This window comes from Ranitomeya variabilis, chromosome 1, assembly GCF_051348905.1.
Source record: "Ranitomeya variabilis isolate aRanVar5 chromosome 1, aRanVar5.hap1, whole genome shotgun sequence".
Classification (NCBI taxonomy): Eukaryota; Metazoa; Chordata; class Amphibia; order Anura; family Dendrobatidae; genus Ranitomeya; species Ranitomeya variabilis.
This window is the reverse complement of record NC_135232.1, coordinates 658,379,593-658,401,504: the sequence shown is the minus strand read 5'-3', so window position 1 is coordinate 658,401,504 and position 21,912 is coordinate 658,379,593. Positions and strand designations below refer to the sequence as shown.

At 48.7% G+C, this 21,912-nt stretch overlaps 2 protein-coding genes across 6 annotated transcripts in view; one reads left to right on the top strand and one right to left on the bottom strand.

Annotated features, from left to right (window-relative positions):
* SRP54 (signal recognition particle 54) overlaps positions 1 to 1,961 on the bottom strand; it is a 28,211-nt gene extending 26,250 nt beyond the window's left edge. Inside the window, exon 1 of one of the 2 annotated variants that reach the window (XM_077262789.1) lies at positions 1,829 to 1,961. The gene's annotated coding sequence lies outside the window, so the exon portion shown is untranslated. Of the gene's footprint in view, positions 1 to 1,619 lie in introns of both variants that reach the window. The other variant, XM_077262784.1, reaches the window with a different exon arrangement.
* Positions 1 to 21,912, top strand: part of LOC143774992 (uncharacterized) — a 132,920-nt gene that overhangs the window by 50,469 nt on the left and 60,539 nt on the right. Inside the window, exons 1-2 of one of the 4 annotated variants that reach the window (XM_077262814.1) lie at positions 1,914 to 2,027; positions 16,334 to 16,455. In XM_077262814.1, the coding sequence (XP_077118929.1) occupies positions 16,423 to 16,455 (33 nt within the window). In that variant the 5' untranslated portion in view covers positions 1,914 to 2,027; positions 16,334 to 16,422. Of the gene's footprint in view, positions 1 to 1,913; positions 2,028 to 2,072; positions 2,211 to 16,099; positions 16,119 to 16,333; positions 16,456 to 21,912 lie in introns of those variants that run through there. The other 3 variants (XM_077262809.1, XM_077262822.1, XM_077262820.1) reach the window with 3 other exon arrangements.

Here is a 21,912-nt window from a genome sequence, read left to right as displayed (position 1 = left end):
TGACAGCTGCTTTTTTGTTACAGCATATGTAGGCTAATTATGTTAATGCTCCTACATAGGCTACAAAAAACACATCAAAATCCTCATAAAAACCACTCGGATTTTCAACTGTATTTGCTGCCAAGAGAGGCAGAAACCGCACAGAATTTTACACAAGCAAATCCGCAACGTGCGCACATAGCTTTACTGCGGTGATCGAGCTGGCATCAATCACAAGGGGTTAATATCTCAGCCATGGATATAAGTCATGACAGCAGCATCTAAGTGGTTGGAAACGAAAGAAGGTGTCCCCTACTGATAAAAGGATTGATGTGCAAGTCCACTAGGGGGGCCAATAAAACATAAATATGTATATATTTTGTTTTAAATAAATACAGTTCATATCATCCCTTATCCTGGATAGTAAATAACATTTAAAAGTAAACCTAAGTAATCTGTATACACAGATCTCAAAATATCAGAATTGCTGCTTCATATTTGCTTCATCTCCCTCAACCTGTCCAAAAAAAACCCAAGAAAGTAGAATATAAAGGATCCTAATAATAAAAAACAGGTACAGGACTTTGTGGAAGAAAAAAAATTGAAAGCTCAGAGCCCTGACCGGGATTGTGACCCAAGGGCCACATAAACGTGGAGCCGGCCCCGCTGCCAATTATCAGCTGATTATTTTAGTAGTGCCTGCTCTTATTCTATACGACCATGGACTTCAGGTTGGTGCCAGAACAACCCCAGATCCCAGCCCCACGGGCCCCAGATCCCCAAATCCCAGCCTCACGGGCCCCAGATCCCCAAATCCCAGCCTCACTGGCCCCAGATCCCAGCCCCACAACCCCAAATCCCAGCCCCACTGGCCCTAGAATCCAGCCCCACGGGCCCCAGATCCCCAAATCCTGGCCCCATATCCCAGCCCCACTGGCCCCATATCCCAGCCCCACTGGCCCCAGATCCCCAAATCCTGGCCCCATGTCCCAGCCCCACTGGCCCCAGAATCCAGCCCCACGGGCCCCAGATCTCCAAATTCCAGCCCCACTGGCCCCAGATCCCCAAATGCCAGCCCCACTGGCCCCAGATCCCAGCCCCACAACCCCAAATCCCAGCGCCACTGGCCCTAGAATCCAGCCCCACGGGCCCCAGATCCTGGCCCCATATCCCAGCCCCACTGGCCCCATATCCCAGCCCCACTGGCCCCATATCCCCAAATCCTGGCCCCATGTCCCAGCCCCACTGGCCCCAGAATCCAGCCCCACTGGCCCCAGATCCCCAAATGCCAGCCCCACTGGCCCCAGATCCCGGCCCCATGGGGCCCATATACCAGCCTCACGGGCCCCAGATCCCCAAATCCCAGCCCCACTGGACCGATCCCCAAATCTTAGCCCCACGGGCCCCAGATCCCAGCAGATTACCTGGACCTGCCAATGACCTGCAGATAATTATCTTGTGTATAAACGAGTCTGTGAAACTTTTGGGAGAACATCAACTGTTCATACTTTCCCCCAGCAGGGAGGATCTCAGACCATTATCAGGGGGACATGGTCGCCTCTGGTCATGAGTCCATTAATCCTGAGAGAGGACCTGATAACCAGCAGCTGCTGGCAGCCGGCTCCCTGCCCACACATTACCTCAGTATAACGCGCCCCTTCTCCGGTTGTCGCTGTCTCTTCCGCCCCCGGCGGGACGGCGCCTCCAGTTCTCGTCCTCTCTTCCCAGTCCTCGGAAACAAGGACCAGATTCTAAACAGAATCACACGGAAATTCGAGCAGACGGCAGATCCCAGCAGCTTCCGGTCAATAGGAAACGTCACCAAATGCAGGCGACCTTTAACACTTACCCCGGGTTATTCTTCCCCCATGAACCTCCGGTGTTACACATATTGCTGTCCCCTACCGCTGTGGATGCTTATCACCGTTCCTAGTCGGGAAGAGGCAGCGGCTGTAGCGCAATTTGCCCTGATTTGGATTAAATGCTGCTGTGGCTGTAGGGTTAATGGACGGTTTGACGGACTGAGACCTTACCAAGCTCATGTCCCGGTACGCCTGTCATAGGCGGGCTGGCCGCGGCGGCCATCTTGGTACACCTAATGCATAGCATGTGATTCGCATGACTGTGGAGGCAGATGGATGTAGCCGAAGCTCAGAATGCAGTCCTCACATTGCTGGGGCAGGTGACCCCCTCTGCCTTGCCCAAGGTTATCCAATGGATGAAAACCAGCAGTAAGAAATCTGGGGCTCCTTTATGTGTGACCATATGGAGATGCAATCTGGTTCTCTCTGTTTTCAGCCTGGGTTGTTTTGATTAGTGTCAATGAGAGATTATGTCTCCCCCTGATCCATGTATCTCCAGTTCTTTGTGTTTCTATGGCACTGTATGACTGACAGCAGCTGCGTACATGCATTACCTCTGTGGGAACGCTTGTCCGTTGTTCACACGTTCCAGTCTACAGCGCCCTGGTATCAGTCAGAATCACACTGCAGTTCTGGGGCTCTGCAGAGTATGTGGTGGGGGGAGGTTGCACCTTGTTAAATTTGGATCAGTCTCCAAATTCTCTAGTATGTAGAATCTGGTTTTGTATCCTGCAGTCATGTTCCTCCATAATTGTTAACTCCTTCGTATATCTGGAAGAAAACACATTCGCAAGAAGGCTTCACTGCATTCAAACAGGCAACACTCGCTTTTATATCTGCCCTAACCACTGCTAACAGGCCTACTTCACAACCCTCGTATCTTCCCTATCCTACAACCCCAAACAGTTATAAAAAACCTTTAACTCCCTCTTCCGCCCCCTTCAGCCTCCCTCATCTCTGCTAAAGACTTTGTCACACACTTTAAAAATAAGATCGACCAAACAAGGCAAGTCTTCTTTGTTCAACCACCAAAACCCCTTTGTACACCAGACCGATGCCCAAAACCCATAACCTCCCTATCTAACATCACTGAAAGGGGGCTTAATTGTCTCCTCTCCAAATCGCACCTGTGCACTCGACCCCATCCCACCTCCTCCCCACCACTCTTATCCCATCCCTAACCCACCTCTTCAACCTATCACTAACTTCTGGCACCTTCCCTTCTGCTTTCAAACATGCGACAATCATACCTATCCTAAAAAAAGCCAACCCTCGATCCAACTGCTATGTCCAGCTATCACCCAATATCGCTTCTCCCATTCGCTTCCAAACTCTTGGAGCAGCACGTCCACTCTGAACTTTCCTCCCACCTCTCATCTAACTTGCTCTTGGACAATCTACAATCTGGTTTCCGCCCCATCACTCAACTGAGACAGCCCTGACCAAAATTACTAACGATCTACTTACAGCCAAAGCTAACGGACAATACTCTATACTCCTCCTAGATCTGTCCTCTGCTTTTGACACAGTTGACCACTGCCTCCTACTACAGATCCTCTCCTCCTTTGGCATCAAAGACCTCGCCCTATCCTGGATCTCCTCGTACCTTTCAAACCGCACATTCAGCGTCTCCCACTCCCACACTACCTCCTTATCCCACCCTCTCTCTGTTGGAGTCCCCCAAGGCTCTGTTCCAGGACTCATACTCTTCTCAATCTATACACTTGGCCTGGGACAACTCATAAAGTCTCATGTATTCCAGTATCACCATGCTGATGACAATCAGATCTACCTCTCTGGCCCAGACATCAACTCTCTGCTTTCCAGAATCCCTGAGTGTCTATCAGCTGTATCTTCCTTCTTCTCCTCTCACTTCTTCAAACTCAATGTGGACAAATCTGAACTCATCGTCTTTCCTCCATCCCATAGATCTTCCTTACCTGACCTATCTATCGCAATTAACAACATCATGCTTTCCCCCTTACCGGAAGTCCGCTGCCTCGGAGTAACCCTTGACTCTGCCCTGTCCTTCAAACCGTACATCCAAGCTCTTTCCACCTCCTGTCACCTCCAGCTCAAAAATATCTTCAGAAACCGTCCTTTCCTCAACCGTCAATCTACTAAAATGCTTGTTCATGCCCTCATCATCTCCCGGCTTGACTACTGCAACATCCTTTTCTGTGGCCTCCCTGCTAACACCCTTGCACCTCTCCATTCTTACCTCTGCTGCCCGACTAATTCATCTCTCTCCTGGCTACTCCTCCGTTTCCCCCCTCTGCAAATCTCTTCACTGGCTCCCATTCCCTCAGCGTATCCCTTTCAAATTACTAATACTGACCTAAAAAGCCATCCATAACCTGTCTCCTCCATATATCTCTGAACTAATCTCCCGATATTTTCCCTCACGTAATCTCTCCCAAGACCTCCTTCTCTCCTCCACATTTATTTGCTCCTCACCCAACCGCCGCCAAGACTTCTCCCGAATATCCCCCATCCTCTGGAGTTCTTTGCCCCAACACGTCTGACTATCAACCACATTCGGATCCTTCAGATGGAACCTGAAAACCCACCTCTTCAGGAAAGCCTACAACCTGCACTGACCCCTCTGCCTCCTCACCACTACTGAAGCTACCGCCTCACCAACACCGGAGCTCCTGCAACCTCAACCTATTGTCTCCTTCCCCACCATCCTGTAGAATGTAAGCCCACAAGCCACAAGTGCAGGGTCCTCGCCACTCTGTATCAGTCTGTAATTGTTAGTTTGCTTACTGTAAGTGATATCTGTAATTTGTATGTAACACCTTTTCATGTACAGCACCATGGAGTCAATGATGCTATATAAATAACTAGATGGCAGCCCGATTCTAAAGAATCGGGAGTCTAGAATCCATATATACTTTATTTATTCAAATGTAAGAATAATACAATTAATAAATAATAGTAAGAAAGAACAAAAAATGGCTGCACTCACCAGCTCTTGACAATTCTTGACAGTACGGCACATTTCTGATTGGTCGCTCGCGGCAGGCGGCAACCAATCAGAAAAGTGCCGCGCACCACGAAGGCATATATCTTTGTCCACCCTGAGCGGGTGTAGGACGCTGGTGACGTCACTTATCTCCGGACATTATCTCCGGACAAAGCCACGGAAGTTGGCACAAATTGCCGGAAGTAGTATTCTAGGCAATTATATATTAGATTTTAATGTTATCAGTGTTTACCTTTGAACGTTTATATTGTATTGTCCTGTCACCAGCCATGTGTACGATTATCGGCCGAAAGCCTCTCTGGAACCAATAATCACCCCATGTAAAGGTATCTTTATAAGTTAAAGATTCAGAATACTATGACTTTTATCATATCCTGAACAGTCAAGTTTTTTATGAACCGTTAAGGTTTTCTGGTTGAAGTCAAAAAAACTCTGAGTGTTTACAGTTTGAAACCATAAAATGTTGAAAAATTATGTAATTCTTGAGTATATCACTCAATGGTGCTCATAAACGTGTCAAATTTGATCTATAATATACTTTAATATACGTTACTTTAATCTTTAATATACTTAAGAACAGGGCCCCAGACATCACACAGGGGGTCTGAAACACCGCACAGTGGTCCAAAATATCGCTGTGCTCTGCCTGGGGCCCCATATGCTGACTGGGGCCCCTGTGCTCTGCCTGGGGCCCCATATGCTGCCTGGGGCCCCTGTGCTCTGCCTGGGGCCCCTGTGCTCTGCCTGGGGCCACTGTGCTCTGCCTGGGGCCCCATATGCTGCCTGGGGCCCCTGTGCTCTGCCTGGGGCCCCATATGCTGCCTGGGGCCCCTGTGCTCTGCCTGGGGCCCCATAGGCTACCTGGGGCCCCTGTGCTCTACCTGGGACCACTGTGCTCTGCCTGGGGCCCCTGTGCTCTGCCTGGGGCCCCTGTGCTCTGCCTGGGGCCCCTGTGCTCTGCCTGGGGCCCCATATGCTGCCTGGGGCCCCTGTGCTCTGCCTGGGGCCCCATATGCTGCCTGGGGCCCCTGTGCTCTGCCTGGGGCCCCATAGGCTACCTGGGGCCCCTGTGCGCTACCTGGGACCACTGTGCTCTGCCTGGGGCCCCATATGCTGCCTGGGGCCCCTGTGCTCTGCCTGGGGCCCCATGTTCTGCCTGGGGCCACTGTGCTCTGCCTGGGGCCCCATAGGCTGCCTGGGGCCCCTGTGCTCTGCCTGGGACCACTGTGCTCTGCCTGGGGCCCCTGTGCTCTGCCTGGGGCCACTGTGCTCTGCCTGGGGCCCCATATGCTGCCTGGGGCCCCTGTGCTCTGCCTGGAGCCCCATATGCTGCCTGGGGCCCCTGTGCTCTGCCTGGGGCCCCTGTGCTCTGCCTGGGGCCCCATGTTCTGCCTGGGGCCCCTGTGCTCTGCCTGGGGCCCCATGTTCTGCCTGGGGCCCCTGTGCTCTGCCTGGGGCCCCTGTGCTCTGCCTGGGGCCACTGTGCTCTGCCTGGGGCCCCATATGCTGCCTGGGGCCACTGTGCTCTGCCTGGGGCCCCATATGCTGCCTGGGGCCCCTGTGCTCTGCCTGGGGCCCCTGTGCTCTGCCTGGGGCCCCTGTGCTCTGCCTGGGGCCCCATGTTCTGCCTGGGGCCCCTGTGCTCTGCCTGGGGCCACTGTGCTCTGCCTGGGGCCCCATATGCTGCCTGGGGCCCCTGTGCTCTGCCTGGGGCCCCTGTGCTCTGCCTGGGGCCCCATGTTCTGCCTGGGGCCCCTGTGCTCTGCCTGGGGCCCCTGTGCTCTGCCTGGGGCCCCTGTGCTCTGCCTGGGGCCCCATATGCTGCCTGGGGCCCCTGTGCTCTGCCTGGGGCCCCATAGGCTGCCTGGGGCCCCTGTGCTCTACCTGGGACCACTGTGCTCTGCCTGGGGCCCCATATGCTGCCTGGGGCCCCTGTGCTCTGCCTGGGGCCCCTGTGTTCTGCCTGGGGCCCCATGTTCTGCCTGGGGCCACATGTTCTGCCTGGGGCCACATGTTCTGCCTGGGGCCACTGTGCTCTGCCTGGGGCCCCATAGGCTGCCTGGGGCCCCTGTGCTCTGCCTGGGACCACTGTGCTCTGCCTGGGGCCCCATATGCTGCCTGGGGCCCCTGTGCTCTGCCTGGGGCCACTGTGCTCTGCCTGGGGCCCCATATGCTGCCTGGGGCCCCTGTGCTCTGCCTGGGGCCCCATATGCTGCCTGGGCCCCCTGTGCTCTGCCTGGGGCCCCTGTGCTCTGCCTGGGGCCCCATGTTCTGCCTGGGGCCCCTGTGCTCTGCCTGGGGCCACTGTGCTCTGCCTGGGGCCCCATGTTCTGCCTTGGGCCACTGTGCTCTGCCTGGGGCCCCATAAGCTGCCTGGGGCCCCTGTGCTCTGCCTGGGACCACTGTGCTCTGCCTGGGGCCCCTGTGCTCTGCCTGGGGCCCCATATGCTGCCTGGGGCCCCTGTGCTCTGCCTGGACACTGGTGACGTCACTTATCTCCGGACATTAGCTCCGGACATTAGCTCCGGACATTAGCTCCGGACATTAGCTCCGGACATTAGCTCCGGACAAAGCCACGGAAGTTGGCACAAATTGCAGGAAGTAGTATTCTAGGCAATTATATATTAGATAATATCTGCCTCCAAAAAAAGGGAGGTTTTCCAAAGTCCTGAAAAAAATCTCCATGGTGCCCCTAAAATCCATAAGCAATCTGCTCTTTCTGGAAGGTTTCTTGTGCATGACCCTGCTATGCTTCATTTTCAGACATATTCCCAATGTCCAAATACACATTTCATAAAGGTCAGGTAATGGGGGTGACATGCAATAAGCATAGAAGGGGCATGGACAAGATTCAGGGTAGCGTTGTGTGTACTGTAGTCCGTAACCTTCCCAAAAGCCCACCCAGAAAGTTGTCTACTTGCTGTTCTACTACACAGTTGTCAACAGTCCCTGCCAAGGAGACAAATTTTATGAAAACACTCAAAATTAAAGGGTGCATTTTTTTTTTGGATATTCCCACGGTGGGGTTGGGGTTTAAAGAGGTTACCTATTGCTTTCAAATAATTTCTTAATGTCCCCAGGGTGAGGAGAAAAGAAAAAAAAGATACCAACCGCAACATTACCGCTCCTCAGCGCTTGATACTGTGTCCTGTGTGAGAAAACAGAATCCATTTTGTGTCTGTGGTATCCAGTTTGTCCTATAAGGCTACTTTCACACTAGTCCGTCGGTATGGGCCGTCGCAAACCGTTGGCCCGATGTACCGACGGACAGTGTGCTAAATGTAGCACAACGTGGGCAGTGGAAGCAGTTTTACAACGCATCCGCTGCCCATTGTGAGTTCCAGGGAGGAGGGGGCGGAGTTTCGGCTGCGCATGCGCGGTTGAAAATGGCGGACTCGACGCACAAAAAAAGTTGCATGGAACTTTTTTTGTGCCAACAGTCCGCCAAAACACGATGCATCTGTCACACGACGGATGCGACGTGTGGCCATACGTCGCAATGCGTCGCTAATGTAAGTCTATGGGGAAAAAACGCATCCTGCAGACAACTTTGCAGGATGCGTTTTTTTCTCCTAAACGACGCATTGTGACGTAGGCAAAATGACGCTAGTGTGAAAGTAGCCTAACTTCAGCTCAAAAAACACTGATGGGGGCAGGGAAGGTTCTCATTTCTTTTCACGCCAATAAAGTTCCTATTGGCTTATAGTTCAGAGGGATCTTTTACTTTTTCTCTGCCCCTAATTAAATGCCTACATGTGCTAATTACACAGAAGTTCTGTCTAGTATGCCGTACAAGGCTGTGCTGTTATGATTTTTTAGAAACGTTCTTTAATATTTGGCATTTGAAAGGCATAGAAGAGAGTGCATTTAGTCCACATAAAGTTGGTGCCGGGAGTAGACGTGCATTTTACCATTCGTATCTTGAGTGAGGAGGACCCTCCAGGAAAAGTGAATTCTATAGCTGCTGCATGAGGTAAGAAGCTTATTCTTACATTTTGTATTTCACTTTTTCTGAGAGTTGGTCTAACTCCATTTTGGTGAGTGATTTTGCATTAAGTAGTCTAGTCCAAGAAATGGAGACTTGCCGTTGCCTTTTTGAACAGTGTGCTGTAATGACTTGCTTGAGATCTGAATATTAAGAGTTCGAAAGGCATAGAAGAGTGAATTTCTCTCACACCTGTTTCTGACTCCTGGCCTTATTACCTGACAAGATGCGTTAGGCTGTGTTTCCACATGGCATACCGGCAGCGTTTTGAACGCAGCTTATCCCCGCTCCGTCCAAAGTGTTGCCAGCTTTTGTACGCGCGGTGATTCCGCATGTGTTCATTGATGTTACACCGATACCGGTGTCACCAGTGTTTTCAATCAGTTTTGACTGACGGAGACCCCGGAGCCAAAAGACCTCTGCAGCCCAGTGCTAAGACTGGAAGAGACCCTCGGAGCCACAAGACCACTGCAGCCCAGTGCTAAGACTGGCAGAGGCTCCCGAAGACACAAAACCACTGCAGCCCAGTGCTGAGACTGGCAGAGACTCCCAGAGCAACAAGACCCCTGCAGCCCAGTTCTAAGACTGGCAGAGACTCTCGAAGACACAAAACCACTGCAGCCCAATGCTGAGACTGGCAGAGACCCCCGGAGCCACAAGACCACTGCAGCCCAGTGCGAAGACTGGAAGAGACCCTGGGAGCCACAAGACCACTGCAGCCCAGTGCTAAGACTGGCCGAGACTCCCGAAGACACAAAACCACTGCAGCCCAGTACTGAGACTGGCCGAGACTCCCAGAGCTACAAGACCCCTGCACCCCAGTGCTAAGACTGGCAGAGACCCCCAGAGCCACAAGACCACGGCAGCCCAGTGCTAAGACTGGCAGAGACCCCCGGAGCCACAAGACCACGGCAGCCCAGTGCTAAGACTGGCAGAGACTCCCGAAGACACAAAACCACTGCAGCCCAGTGCTGAGACTGACAGAGACTCTCGGAGCCACAAGACCCCTGCAGCCCAGTGCTAAACTGGCAGAGACCCCTGGAGCCACAAGACCACAGCAGCCCAGTGCTAAACTGGCAGAGACCCCCGAAGACACAAAACCACTGCAGCCCAGTGCTGAGACTGACAGAGACTCTCGGAGCCACAAGACCCCTGCAGCCCAGTGCTAAACTGGCAGAGACCCCTGGAGCCACAAGACCCCTGCAGCCCAGTGCTAAGACTGGAAGAGACCCCTGTAGCCACAAGACCACTGCAGCCCAGTGCTAAGACTGGAAGAGACCCCTGGAGCCACAAGACCACTGCAGCCCAGTGCTAAGACTGGCCGAGACTCCCGAAGACACAAAACCACTGCAGCCCAGTGCAGCCCAGACTGGCAGAGACTCCCGGAGCCACAGGACCCCTGCAGCCCAGTGCTAAGACAGGCAGAGACTCCCGGAGCCACAAGACCCCTGCAGCTCAGTGCTAAGACTGGCAGAGACTCCCGAAGACACAAAACCACTGCAGCCCAGTGCTGAGACTGGCAGAGACCCCTAGAGCATAAGTGCTGGAGCCGCAGGGGATTTATCATTTCATGCTAATTATTTTTACATTCTCAGAAAACCTTTGTAGTGTCTGTTCACATGCACCATTTTTGCTGCGGATTTATCTATGGCAGGAAATATTCAGCATTTTTGCAGCCTTTTCACTTGCATTTTTGTGTCCCAGTCATTTGAATAGGGAAAAAAACGCTGCAGAAATGCTGAAAGATGACGGCAACAGATTTATAATGTCTTCTGGCCACTGCACTGGGACAGCTCGGAATAGTATAATAGACAGCACTATTATAGTATATTAGGCCCTGTTCACACTGAGCCTCTGCAGTGCGTCCTCCTAAAATAGGATTCACATAAATCCCATACGGGGCCACAGACTGCACCGACACAGGCAGAGGTCAAATGAATTTGTTTTTTTTCTGAAATTGACTGATTTATTTTCTTAGGCCAGGTGCACACGATCAGGAATTGTGCTTTGGACGCAGCACATGTCCGCTGCCGGCTATTGAACGCAGGTCACTCCACATGTGACCACTGAACCGTGCGGATTCACTGCGTCCAATACATTGTACAGGTGACACTGAGTGTCTCTGCAAGATAAATAGACATGCTGCAATCTGGAAGGGCGCGCCGCATGTCCGCCTCTGCTGGTGAGCCGTGGGAGTCTATAGTGGGCATGGGATTTCTTGAGATCCCCTTCACTATGCTGTAACATGTGGCTGCTGCACAAGTACACAGCGTCCAACCCACAGTGATTACTGATCGTGTGCACCGACCCTCAGAGTCTGTGTTTTTTCGTCTAAAAGTGCCCACTTTTCTGTGGCTGTTGGAACCGACGGACACATTCAGAAAAAAAAAATCACGTGTGGAATTCATGTGAACTCCATTCCTGTCATTGCAATCTATGGCTCTATACAGGATTCAGGGAGAACCCACTGGGAGCAGTAAAGAAAGACAGTGTGAACAGACCCTAGTGTAAGATAAAGCCATTAGACATACCGTATTTTTCGGATTATAAGACACACTTTTTTCCCCAAAAATTTTTGGAAGAAAATAAGGGTGCGTCTTCTAATGAAGATATACCCTACCAGCCTCAGTGGAGCAGAGTCTCAGGGTCTCTGCAGAGTCTCAGGGTCTCTGCAGGCTGGGTTGAAGGGGTGATCGCATGTGCGGGGCGCCGCTGTGGGTGTTTGGTGCTGCGGGGACTCTGCCGACATTTTGTGAAAGACCAGAGCCCACGCAGTTGCATGGTTTCCTATGGGGTGAACTCTGGGGAAAATGGATGCGGGGCGGGCGGCACATGCACAGATGGAGATCTCGTCACCAAGATCTCGGGAGATGAGATTTCAGCGCTGAGATCTCATCTCCCGAGATCTTGGTGCTGAGATCTCCATCTGCGCATGCAACGCCCCATGCAGCCATTTTCCCAGGAGTCCATAGCATAGGAAACCACCGAACTGGGGCAGCACGGTGGCTTAGTGTTTACTACTGCAGCCTTGCAGCGCTGGGGTCCAGGGTTCAAATCCCACCAAGGACAACATCTGCAAGGAGTTTGTATGTTCTCCCCGTGTTTGCGTGGGTTTCCTCCGGGTACTCCGGTTTCCTCCCACATTCCAAAGACCAAACTGATAAGGAATATAGATTGTGAGCCCCATTGAGGACAGTGCCACTGATGTCTGTAAAGCGCTGTGGAATTACGGTAATAGCGCTATATAAATAACAATAGTAAAAATAAATAAACTGCAGGGGTTCTGGCCTTTCACAAAATGCTGGCAGAGCCCCCGGAAGCAATAAACACCCGCAGCTGCGCATCCGAACATCCCCTCATCCCTGCCTGTGGCCTGCAGTGTATGTGTGTGTGTGTGTGTATGTATGTATGTATGTATGTATGTGTATATATATATATATATATATATGTATGTATGTATGTATGTGTGTGTGTGTGTGTGTGTGTGTGTGTGTGTGTGTGTATATATATGTATATGTGTATATATATATATATATATATATATATATATATATATATATATATATATATATATATATATATATATATATATATATATATATATATATATATATATATATATCTATATCTCATAGTGTGAAGAGAAGAAAAAAAAAAAAAGAAAAAGCGGAATGCACTCACCGAACTCAAAAGACAGCTTTTATTGCATCTTCATGAATAATACTTCAGGGCCGGGGGAAAAGGAGTGGAGCTCAGGCGAGCAGGAGGAGACGACGGCCGTTTCGCACAGTGCTTGCGCTTCAACGGGTCTGCACACTATGGAACAAATCTGATCTTCTATGGAGTTGCACCCAGGATCCTATAATGTGGCTGTTTTTTGGACAAAAATGACTTATAAACACCGGCTTTAATGTAATCAATAAGTTTTCGGGCAGTGCCGTTCACTTTTGTCTTTGTTTCTGCTATATATATGTATGTATAGAAATCACTGAATGAAATATTCTAGTTCAGTTGTAAATCTTTACTGATTACATAGTGGAAAGTGTTGAGAACAATAAAACCTAAAAATGATCAACATAAATCATAACTAATGTCCCACGGAGGCCTGGAGTTGGAATGATGCTCAAAATCAAAGTGGAAAATGAGGTTACACGCTGATCCAACTTCAGTGGAAAAGCCTCATGACAAGGAAATGATCCTCAATAGTGTGTGTGTGGCCTCCACATGCCTATATGACCTCCCAACAATGCCTGGGCATGTTCCTGATGAGGCGGCGGATGGTCTCCTGTGGGATCTCCTCCCAGACCTGGACTAAAGCATCCGCCAACTCCTGGACAGTCTGTGGTGACGTTGGTGGATGCTGCGAGACATGTTGTCCCAGATGTGTTCAATCGGATTCAGGACTGGGGAACGGGCGGACCAGGCCATAGCTTAAATGCCTTCATCTTGCATGAACTGCTGACACACTCCAACCACATGATGTCTGGCATTGTCCTGCATTAGGAGGAACCCAGGGCCAACTGCACCAGCATATGGTCTCACAAGGGGTCTGAGGATCTCATCTTGGTACCTAATGGCAGTCAGGCTACCTCTAGCGAGCACATGGAGGGCTGTGCTTCCCTCCAAAGAAATGCCACACCATTACTGACCCACTGCCATACCGGTCATGCTGAAGGATGTTGCAGGCAGCAGATCGCTCTCCACGGTGTCTTCAGACTCTGTCACATCTGTCACATGTGCTCAGTGTGAGCCTGCTTTCATCTGTGAAGAGCCCCGGGGCGCCAGTGGCGAATTTGGCAATCCTGTTGTTCTGTGGCAAATGCCAAGCATCCTGCATGGTGTTGTGCTGTGAGCACAACCCCCATCTGTGGACATCGGGCACTCAGACCATCCTCATGGTGTCATGTTGGAAGCTGTTCATACCAGGGCGTTCGACAGACAGCGGTAATTCCGCTTTTGTCCACTATGTGCTCAGTTTCGTCGGCTAGATTTTACCTAGCTGGTCCGGGGTTATTTAGCTGGTGCTCGGATTGGAAGCTGGGCCATGCCCACTGCCTTTAAATAGTTCTTCTGAACATTGGGCGTCGCCGATTATAGCTTATGTCTTGTGCTTGGTTATCTCGGTCTGGAGTAGTGAGCTAGGAGTTGGAGTATCGTATCTGGTGGTGTATTTCCCTTTGTCTTATTTACTCCTTCCTATATTTGTATTTATTTTGCCCTACGCATTTATAGTGTATTCCTGAGTGACTGCGGCGTGGTGTATATTTTCCGTTATCCTTGTCTGTGCTAACTGTGGGTATTGGTGTATGATCTCTTCACTGGGTGGTGGGTGGTAATTTCAGCCTAGGGTTGAAACAGGAGACAGGGTGAGGGTCGAGGCCTAGACATGCTCACCATCAGTGTAAACTCTAGGTAGAGGGTCAGTCAGGATTTCCCTAGTCTGAGGGAAATTGCAGGGGCCCGGGTTATTAGCTCTTGCCCACCTAGTTTTCCCGTGACACATGGAGTCGGTTTCTAACCGTTTGTGCAGACACATCCACATTTGTGGCCTGCTGGAGGTCATTTTGCAGGGCTCTGGCAGTGCTCCTCCTGTTCCTCCTTACACAAAGGCTGAGGTAGCGGTTCTGCTGCTGGGTTGTTGCCCTCCTACGGCCCCCTCCACATATCCTGGTGTACTGGCCTGTCTCCTGGTAGTGCCTCCAGCCTCTGGACACTACGCTGACAGACACAGCAAACCTTGCCATCCTGGATGAGCTGCACTACCTGAGCCACTTGTGTGGGTTGTAGAGTCCGTCTCATGCTACCACGAGTGTGAAAGCGCAGCCAACATTCAAAAGTGACCAAAACATCAGCCAGAAAGCATTGGTACTGAGATGTGGTCTGTGGTCCCCACCTGCAGAACCACTCCTTTATTGAGGGTATCTTGATAATTGCCAATAATTTCCATCTGTCGTCTATTCCATTTGCACAACCGCATGTGAAATTGATTGTCAAACGGTGTTGCTTCCTAAGTGGACAGTTTGATTTCACAGAAGTTTGATTTACTCGGAGTTATACTCTGTTGTTTAAGTGCTCCCTTTAATTTTTTGAGGTGTGTGTATATATATATATATATATATATATATATATATATATATATATGCACCACAGAAATAGGCAGTCATACTATATACTGTATATATACATATCCAGACACACACACTGTATACTGCACATGTACACACACACAGATACACATATATGTATACTTACCAGGTTCTGCGGCTTCACTTGTACAGATCCATTCCCACTGGACAGGGCTTTACAAGCAGGTATGATGAGGACTCAGGAGGAGACACACAGGCAGCAGGCATCTTCCTGGCCCGACTCTGACCTCTGTTCTGCTGTAATCGGCCCCTCACTCTCAACTTCTAACCTGACTGCAGGGAGAAAGAGAGAGAGAGAGAGAGAGGGGGGCTGGAGGGAGGTTTGAGAGACGCTCCTGGACTACAGAGGATGCACAGCGTTATTCACTGCTGTAACCCTCTGGGCACTTCATAAAGGGGCTGTAGATGCAGGGGCCCCCTTTGTGGGTGTGGGCCCCAGGCATTTGCCTGGTCTGCTTGCCCCAAACGCCGGCCCTGAGTACTACATGGCAGCAGGTTTACTTGTCCTCTAGTTATAATCTCCTGCTGATAAAACTGTTGTTTTTTTTAAATCAAAAGCAAGCAGGCCAATAAGTGATACATTGCTGGAATATGCATCAGATTAGATGGCAACAACCTGGTGGCAGATTCCTTTTTAAGAATTTGCTTGACAGTAGTGACCAACCACTGCTACATAACAACTTAGGGCTCCTTCTCACTTGCGCGAGACTCGGATGAGTCTCGCACGGCAAAACCCCGGCACTGCACCCCGCACTCAGGAGCGGAGCGTGCTGCTGCATGTATTCCTATGCGGCCGCACGCTCCGATCTGAACTGACTGAGTGCCGGCCCTAAAGTGAAAGCACAGCACAGCGGTGATGTCACCGCTCTGCTGTTAGGGCCGGCGCTCACACAGTGCAGGAAGCGGACGCCGGGGGACGCGCAGGTGAGTATGTACCGTTTGTTTTTTTTACTTTTACGATGGTAACCAGGGTAAACATCGGGTTACTAAGCGCGGCCCTGCGCTTAGCAACCCGATGTTTACCCTGGTTACCCGGGGACCTCGGCATCGTTGGTCGCTGGAGAGCGGTCTGTGTGACAGCGCTCCAGCGATCAAACAGCGATGCTGCAGCGATCGGCATCGTTGTCGCTATCGCTGCAGCGTCGCTTAATGTGAAGGTACCTTTAGACTGTGCAAAACTAGGCCAGACAGAAACTGTGCCAAATCTGTCAGAGTGCTGCATGCTCTGTAGTAATGTCCCCCGATGACTGATCTGCACAAGCTGCTTGCATATGTCTGATGATGGCTACAGCACAGCAAGGGGTCCTAGAGGACATCTATGTTACCCTGGTGTCAAACTGGTTTCCACCCTGAAATGTTTTCTGTTTTTAAGGTGAAGTAGAAGAGCTAACAACAAGCAATTCAGATGTTCTGCTCCACAATATTGCTGATGATTTGCGAAACTGTTTACCGGTGGAGGCGATGGTGATATCGGAGAAGGAAGTAATGGAAGAGGTGAGATATAGTGATGAGCGAATGTGCTGGGATAAGGTGTTATCTGAGCATGCTCTAGTGCTAATTGAGTGTCTCCGCTGTGCTTGAATAATATGTTCGAGTCCCTGCGCCTGCAGATCTCGTTGCTGTTCGACAGTCGCATCACATGCAGGAATTGTCTAACAAACAGGTAATCTCTGCATGTGTTGCGACTGTCTAACAGGCACGAGACAAGCAGCCTCGGGGTCTCAATTTTTTTTTCGAGCACGCGAAAGACACTCGGTTAGCACTCAAGCATGCTCGGATAACGCCTTATCAGCGTACGTTCACTCCTCACTAGTCAGATTGTTTCAGAATAATTTTTGGTCCTCCATACAATTCACTGTTGCTTCAATTATGGCAAATGTTTCAGGCTTTGTTACAGGGAAGCATTAAAGGGAATATGTAATCAGAAAATGACCTACTTGTTTAAATCACTACTTTATGTTCTAGCTATTATTATTATTTTGTTTTTATATATAATTCTGTTTATTACATTTAAAATAACAGTACATATAAACAGTACAATTAGACAAATCATGTATGGACAGTACAAATATGTAAATAGCAATACCAATGCCCATGTACCCTTACCCACCCCAATCCCACCCCTACCCTTCTCTGCATGCACCTATTATTCGATTTGTACTATGGAATTGGTGTATGACCACCTATTCGCTGCATTAGATACCATTGGGTATTCGCAAATTGAGCTCGTATTTTTTCTTTAATCCCTAAAGGAAGAGATGGAATAAAAAGAGGCCAAGTATTTAGAAATTTACCAGACAGCCTTTTCTTACTGGACAGTGCATCCAGCCAATCCATTTTAAAATGGAACATAATCTTAGCGTGTATAAGGGATTGTGGTGGTATAGTCGGACTCAACCAGCGGTGCATTATGCTTTTACTAGTTGCCGAGGCCCAAATCGTGAGGGTAGCTTTAGTATGTTTGGGTAATTTACGTTGGGTTTCTTCCAGGATATTAAAGATAGCCCATTGTTGTGTGAGTGAGAAGGTGATTCCACATAACTTCTGTAGCTACGTATGTATGATGCCCCACAACTCCTGTATTTTTGTCAACTCCATAAATGATGGTAAATATCAGTGTTTCGTGTTTTACATTTAGAGCATGAATAAAGAGTTGAAGGAGACATTTTAGATTGGATATATGGGGTAATATAGGTCCTGTGTAATATCAATAGAGCCATATCCGTATAGCTACTGTATGCCAAGATCTTTCTCTGTGCTGCAGTGGCATCATGGAACTCACCCGTCTCAAAGCCTGGAATGTCCTTTGATCATTTTGCTAATCCAGTATCCCCTCCCTTCCATGACCACTTTTTACATAGTAATGAATAAATGCTACTTGTGGATATGGACTGTGATCTTGTATTTCTGAGAAAACTCTATTATTAATTTTTGCTACTTTTATTTTTTTTATTTTTTTCACATCCGGGTTTAAAAAAATAAATAAATTAAATTAAAAAAAAATTAAATACATAAAATTCACATTGGCCGCTGTGTATTTTAGACTCTTATTTAAGAAAATTCACATTTACATTAGCAGCAATAGCCTGTCTCAAACTTTTTTTAATTGAAGCATCTAATGAGCGTGTGCAGTGGTCATTGTGAAAGGAGGGGGACCTGGTCAGCTGTGATCTCACCTATTCTGATTGGTGGATCCTGTGTTATCAGCTCTGCATAGCGGTGTTACTTGTAATTGCAATCCTGCCTAAGGGTACTGTCACACAGTGGCACTTTGGTCGCTACAACGGCACGATCCGTGACGTTCCAGCGATATAGTTACGATATCGCTGTGTCTGACACTCTACTGCGATCAGGGACCCCGCTGAGAATCGTACGTCGTAGCAGATCGTTTGAAACTTTATTTCGTCGTCAAGTGTCCCGCTGTGGCGGCATGATCGCAGCGTGTAACAAAGGTGTGTACGATATTCCCAATGTCCCGTATGACTTCTACATCGCAACTACGTCATGAAATTATCGCTCCAGCGCCGTGCATTGCAAAGTGTGACCGCAGTCTACGACGCTGGAGCGATAATCAAGCGACGCTGCAACGTCACGGATCGTGCCGTCGGAGCGATCAAAGTGCCACTGTGTGACAGTACCCTAAGGCCAGTTTCACACGTCCTGATATTTCCGGTACCGGAGATATCCGTGTCCATGTGACACATCCATGTGGCACACGTGTGGAAACCGTGTGCCGCATTAGTACCACACGGATGGCCGCTGGGAAGCAGCGCTACAGTATGCGCTGTTCCCCTGTGTGGTGCTGAAGCCAGCTGTCATCCGTTCTGCCCTGCTTGGCCGGCAGTAGCATCAGCAGGGGAGAAGGGATGAAAGAAAAAAACTCTAGTCACTGAAGCTCCGCTCCCAGCATTTCATTCATTCCCCAGTAGTTTACTGCCGGGGGCGGCCGCATTAGCAGCGCTCCCGGTTGTAAACTGTACATTCCCCCAGATATGGATTACTGCGTGGGACTGACTGTACGCTGGACAGGTATGGGTATATTGTTGGTTTATTATTTTTACATTTTTCTAGGAGATCGAGGGCGTCGCTTGGAATGGCAGACTAATAAAGATGGAAAAACTGTGTATATTGTTTTATTTCATTAAAAGACTTTTTTTTTTTACTGTGTGGTGTTTGATTAACCCTTTAACTACTATAGGATTAGTAATGGATAGGTATTTTATTGACATCTCTCCATTACTATATATTGTCACCTTACAATAGGAAGGTGACATTAGCCCCTCATTACCCCACTAGCCACCGCTACAGGGCAAGTGGGAAGAACCAGCAAAGCTCCAGAATTGGCGCATCTAATAGATGTGACTATTCTGGGCAGCTGCAGGCTGCTGTTTTTAAGCTGGGGGGTTCCATTTCCATGGCCCCTTACCAGCCTGAGAATAGCAGCCCGCATCTGTGAGTTTCGTCTGGTTGGTTTATAAATATAGGGGGGACCCCACGTAGTTTTTTTCTTTCATTCATTGTCCCCTGCTCGTCAGCAGAGCAGGGGACAATGGATGAAAGCCGCGTTTAGCACCACACGCAGGGGAATAGCAGCTTACAGCAGCGCTGCTTCCCCCGCGGCCGTCCGTACACACGGAGGACAATGTAGACTGTTCTCCATGTGTGGGACGTTTGGTCGGCCGTGTGTCCGGGTAAAAACGGACATGTCTGCATTTTTTACATACGGTCCGTCAAAGCACGCTGACATCTACATAGACCCATTCATTTGAATGGATCTACGTGTGTCCGTGTCTCCGGTATGTGAGAAAACTGTCACTACACGTACAGAGGCACTGACGTGTAAAACAGGCCTAAGGGTAGGTACACACAGTGTCTTTTTGATGCCGGCGCACAAGCTGAGTTTTTGCTGGCAGTTTTGCCTTTGTTCTTGCTGCCACCAGCTTCTTTTACCCTATAATTTTAAGTCAAGAGAATGTGCGATTTCCACTAGAAAAAGCATGTCACTTCTTTTAACCACTTCAAGATTTCCGAGTGGTTAAAAAAAAGTTACTTAAGACAAAACATGTGCACAGCGGTGTTGCTTTGACATTGCTGTGCATTACTTTTATTTTTTGTGGGAAGCTTTTGTGGTGCTTTTTCATTCAGATTCCGTATAGCAAACAGGAGATTTGTGAGGGTGTCAAACCTTCACCGATCTGTTATTGATGACCTATTGTACTCTGAGAATAGGTCATCAGTATATACAGTGAGTCCTGAACAACCCCTTAAGCACCGGCAAAGTTTCTTTTTTTTTATCATCAATCATCAATCATCAATCATCAATCATCATCCATCATCCATCATCATCATCATCATTCCATCAGTATATCTGTGTGAAGGCTTGTGTTTTTTTTTTTGTGTGTGTTTGACAAGTTATACTTTTGAATGACACCATCTATTTTACCATATGATGTTCTGGAAAGCAGGGTGGGGTAAAATTTTAAAGTATGGCAAAAAAATGAAATTCTGCAGTTTATTACTTACGGCGTTGATTTTGTGGTAAAACTGACCTAGTAATATGATTCTATGGGTCAAGTACAATTACGCAGATACCAAACTTGTATAATTTTGTTTGTTTTTTATTTTATCTGTAATTTTTATCGCAGTTACACTTCAACTGTTAGAGACAAAATCTAAAAAATCTAAAAAAAAACAAACAGAAAATCACATGGTATGATTTTTACATAATTAATTTGCATTTTATTGCATGAAATAAGTATTTGATGCAATAGTAAAACAGAACTTAATATTTGGTACAGAAACCTTTGTTTGCAATTACAGAGGTCAGATTTTTTTTTTCTTCTAGTTTTCACCAAGTTTGCACACACTACTGCAGGGATTTTGACCCACTCCTCCATGCAGACCTTCTCCAGATGTTTCTGGGCTGTAGCTGGGCAACATTGAGTTTAAGCTCCCTCCAAATATTTGGATAGTGACTAGGCCACTTCAGGACCTTGAAATGCTTCTTATGGAGCCACTCCTTAGATGCCCTGGCTCTGTGTTCCGGGTCATTTTTATGTTGGAAGACCCAGCCACGTCCCATCTTCAATGTTCTTACTGAGGGAAGGAGGTTGTTGGTCTAAATCTCGCAATGCATGACCCCATCCATCTTCCCTCTCATACGGTGAAGTCGTCCTCTCCCCTTTGCAGAAAAGCACCCTGATGCTTCACAGTTGGGATGGTGTTCTTGTGGTTCTTCCTCCAAACATGGCGAGTGGAGTTGATGCCAAAAAGTTCTATTTTGGTCTCAACTGACCACATGACCTTCTCTCATGCCTCCTCTGGATCATTCAGATGGTTATTGACAAACTTCAAACGGGCCCAGACATGTGCTAGCATGAGCAGGGGGGACCTTGCATGCCCTGTAGGATTTTAATGCAGGACAGCATAGTGTGTTATTAACAGTAATGTTTGAGACTGTGGTCTGTGGATTTCTTCAGGTCATTGACCAGGTCCTCCTGTGTAGTTCTGGGCTGATTCCTGACTTTTCTCAGAATCATCCTTTCCCCACGAAGCGAAACCTTTCATGGAGCCCCAGACCGAGGAAGATTGACAACCATCTTATGTGTCTTCCATTTTCTAACAGTTGCCTTCTCACCAAGCTGCTTGCCAATTCTCATGTAGCCCATCCCAGGCTTGTGCAGGTATACAATATTGTCCATGGTGTCCTTAGACAGCTCTTTGGTTTTGGCCATGGTGGAGAAGTTGGAGTGTGAGTGTGTGGACAGGTGTCTTTTATACAGGTAACAAGTCGAAACAGTTGCAGTTAATACAGATAATGAGTGCAGAGTAGGAGGGCTTCTTAAAGAAAATCTAACAGGTCTGTGGGAGCCAGAATTCTTGCTGATTGGCAGATGATCAAATACTTATTTCATGCGATTTAATTATGTAAAAATCATACAATGTAATTTT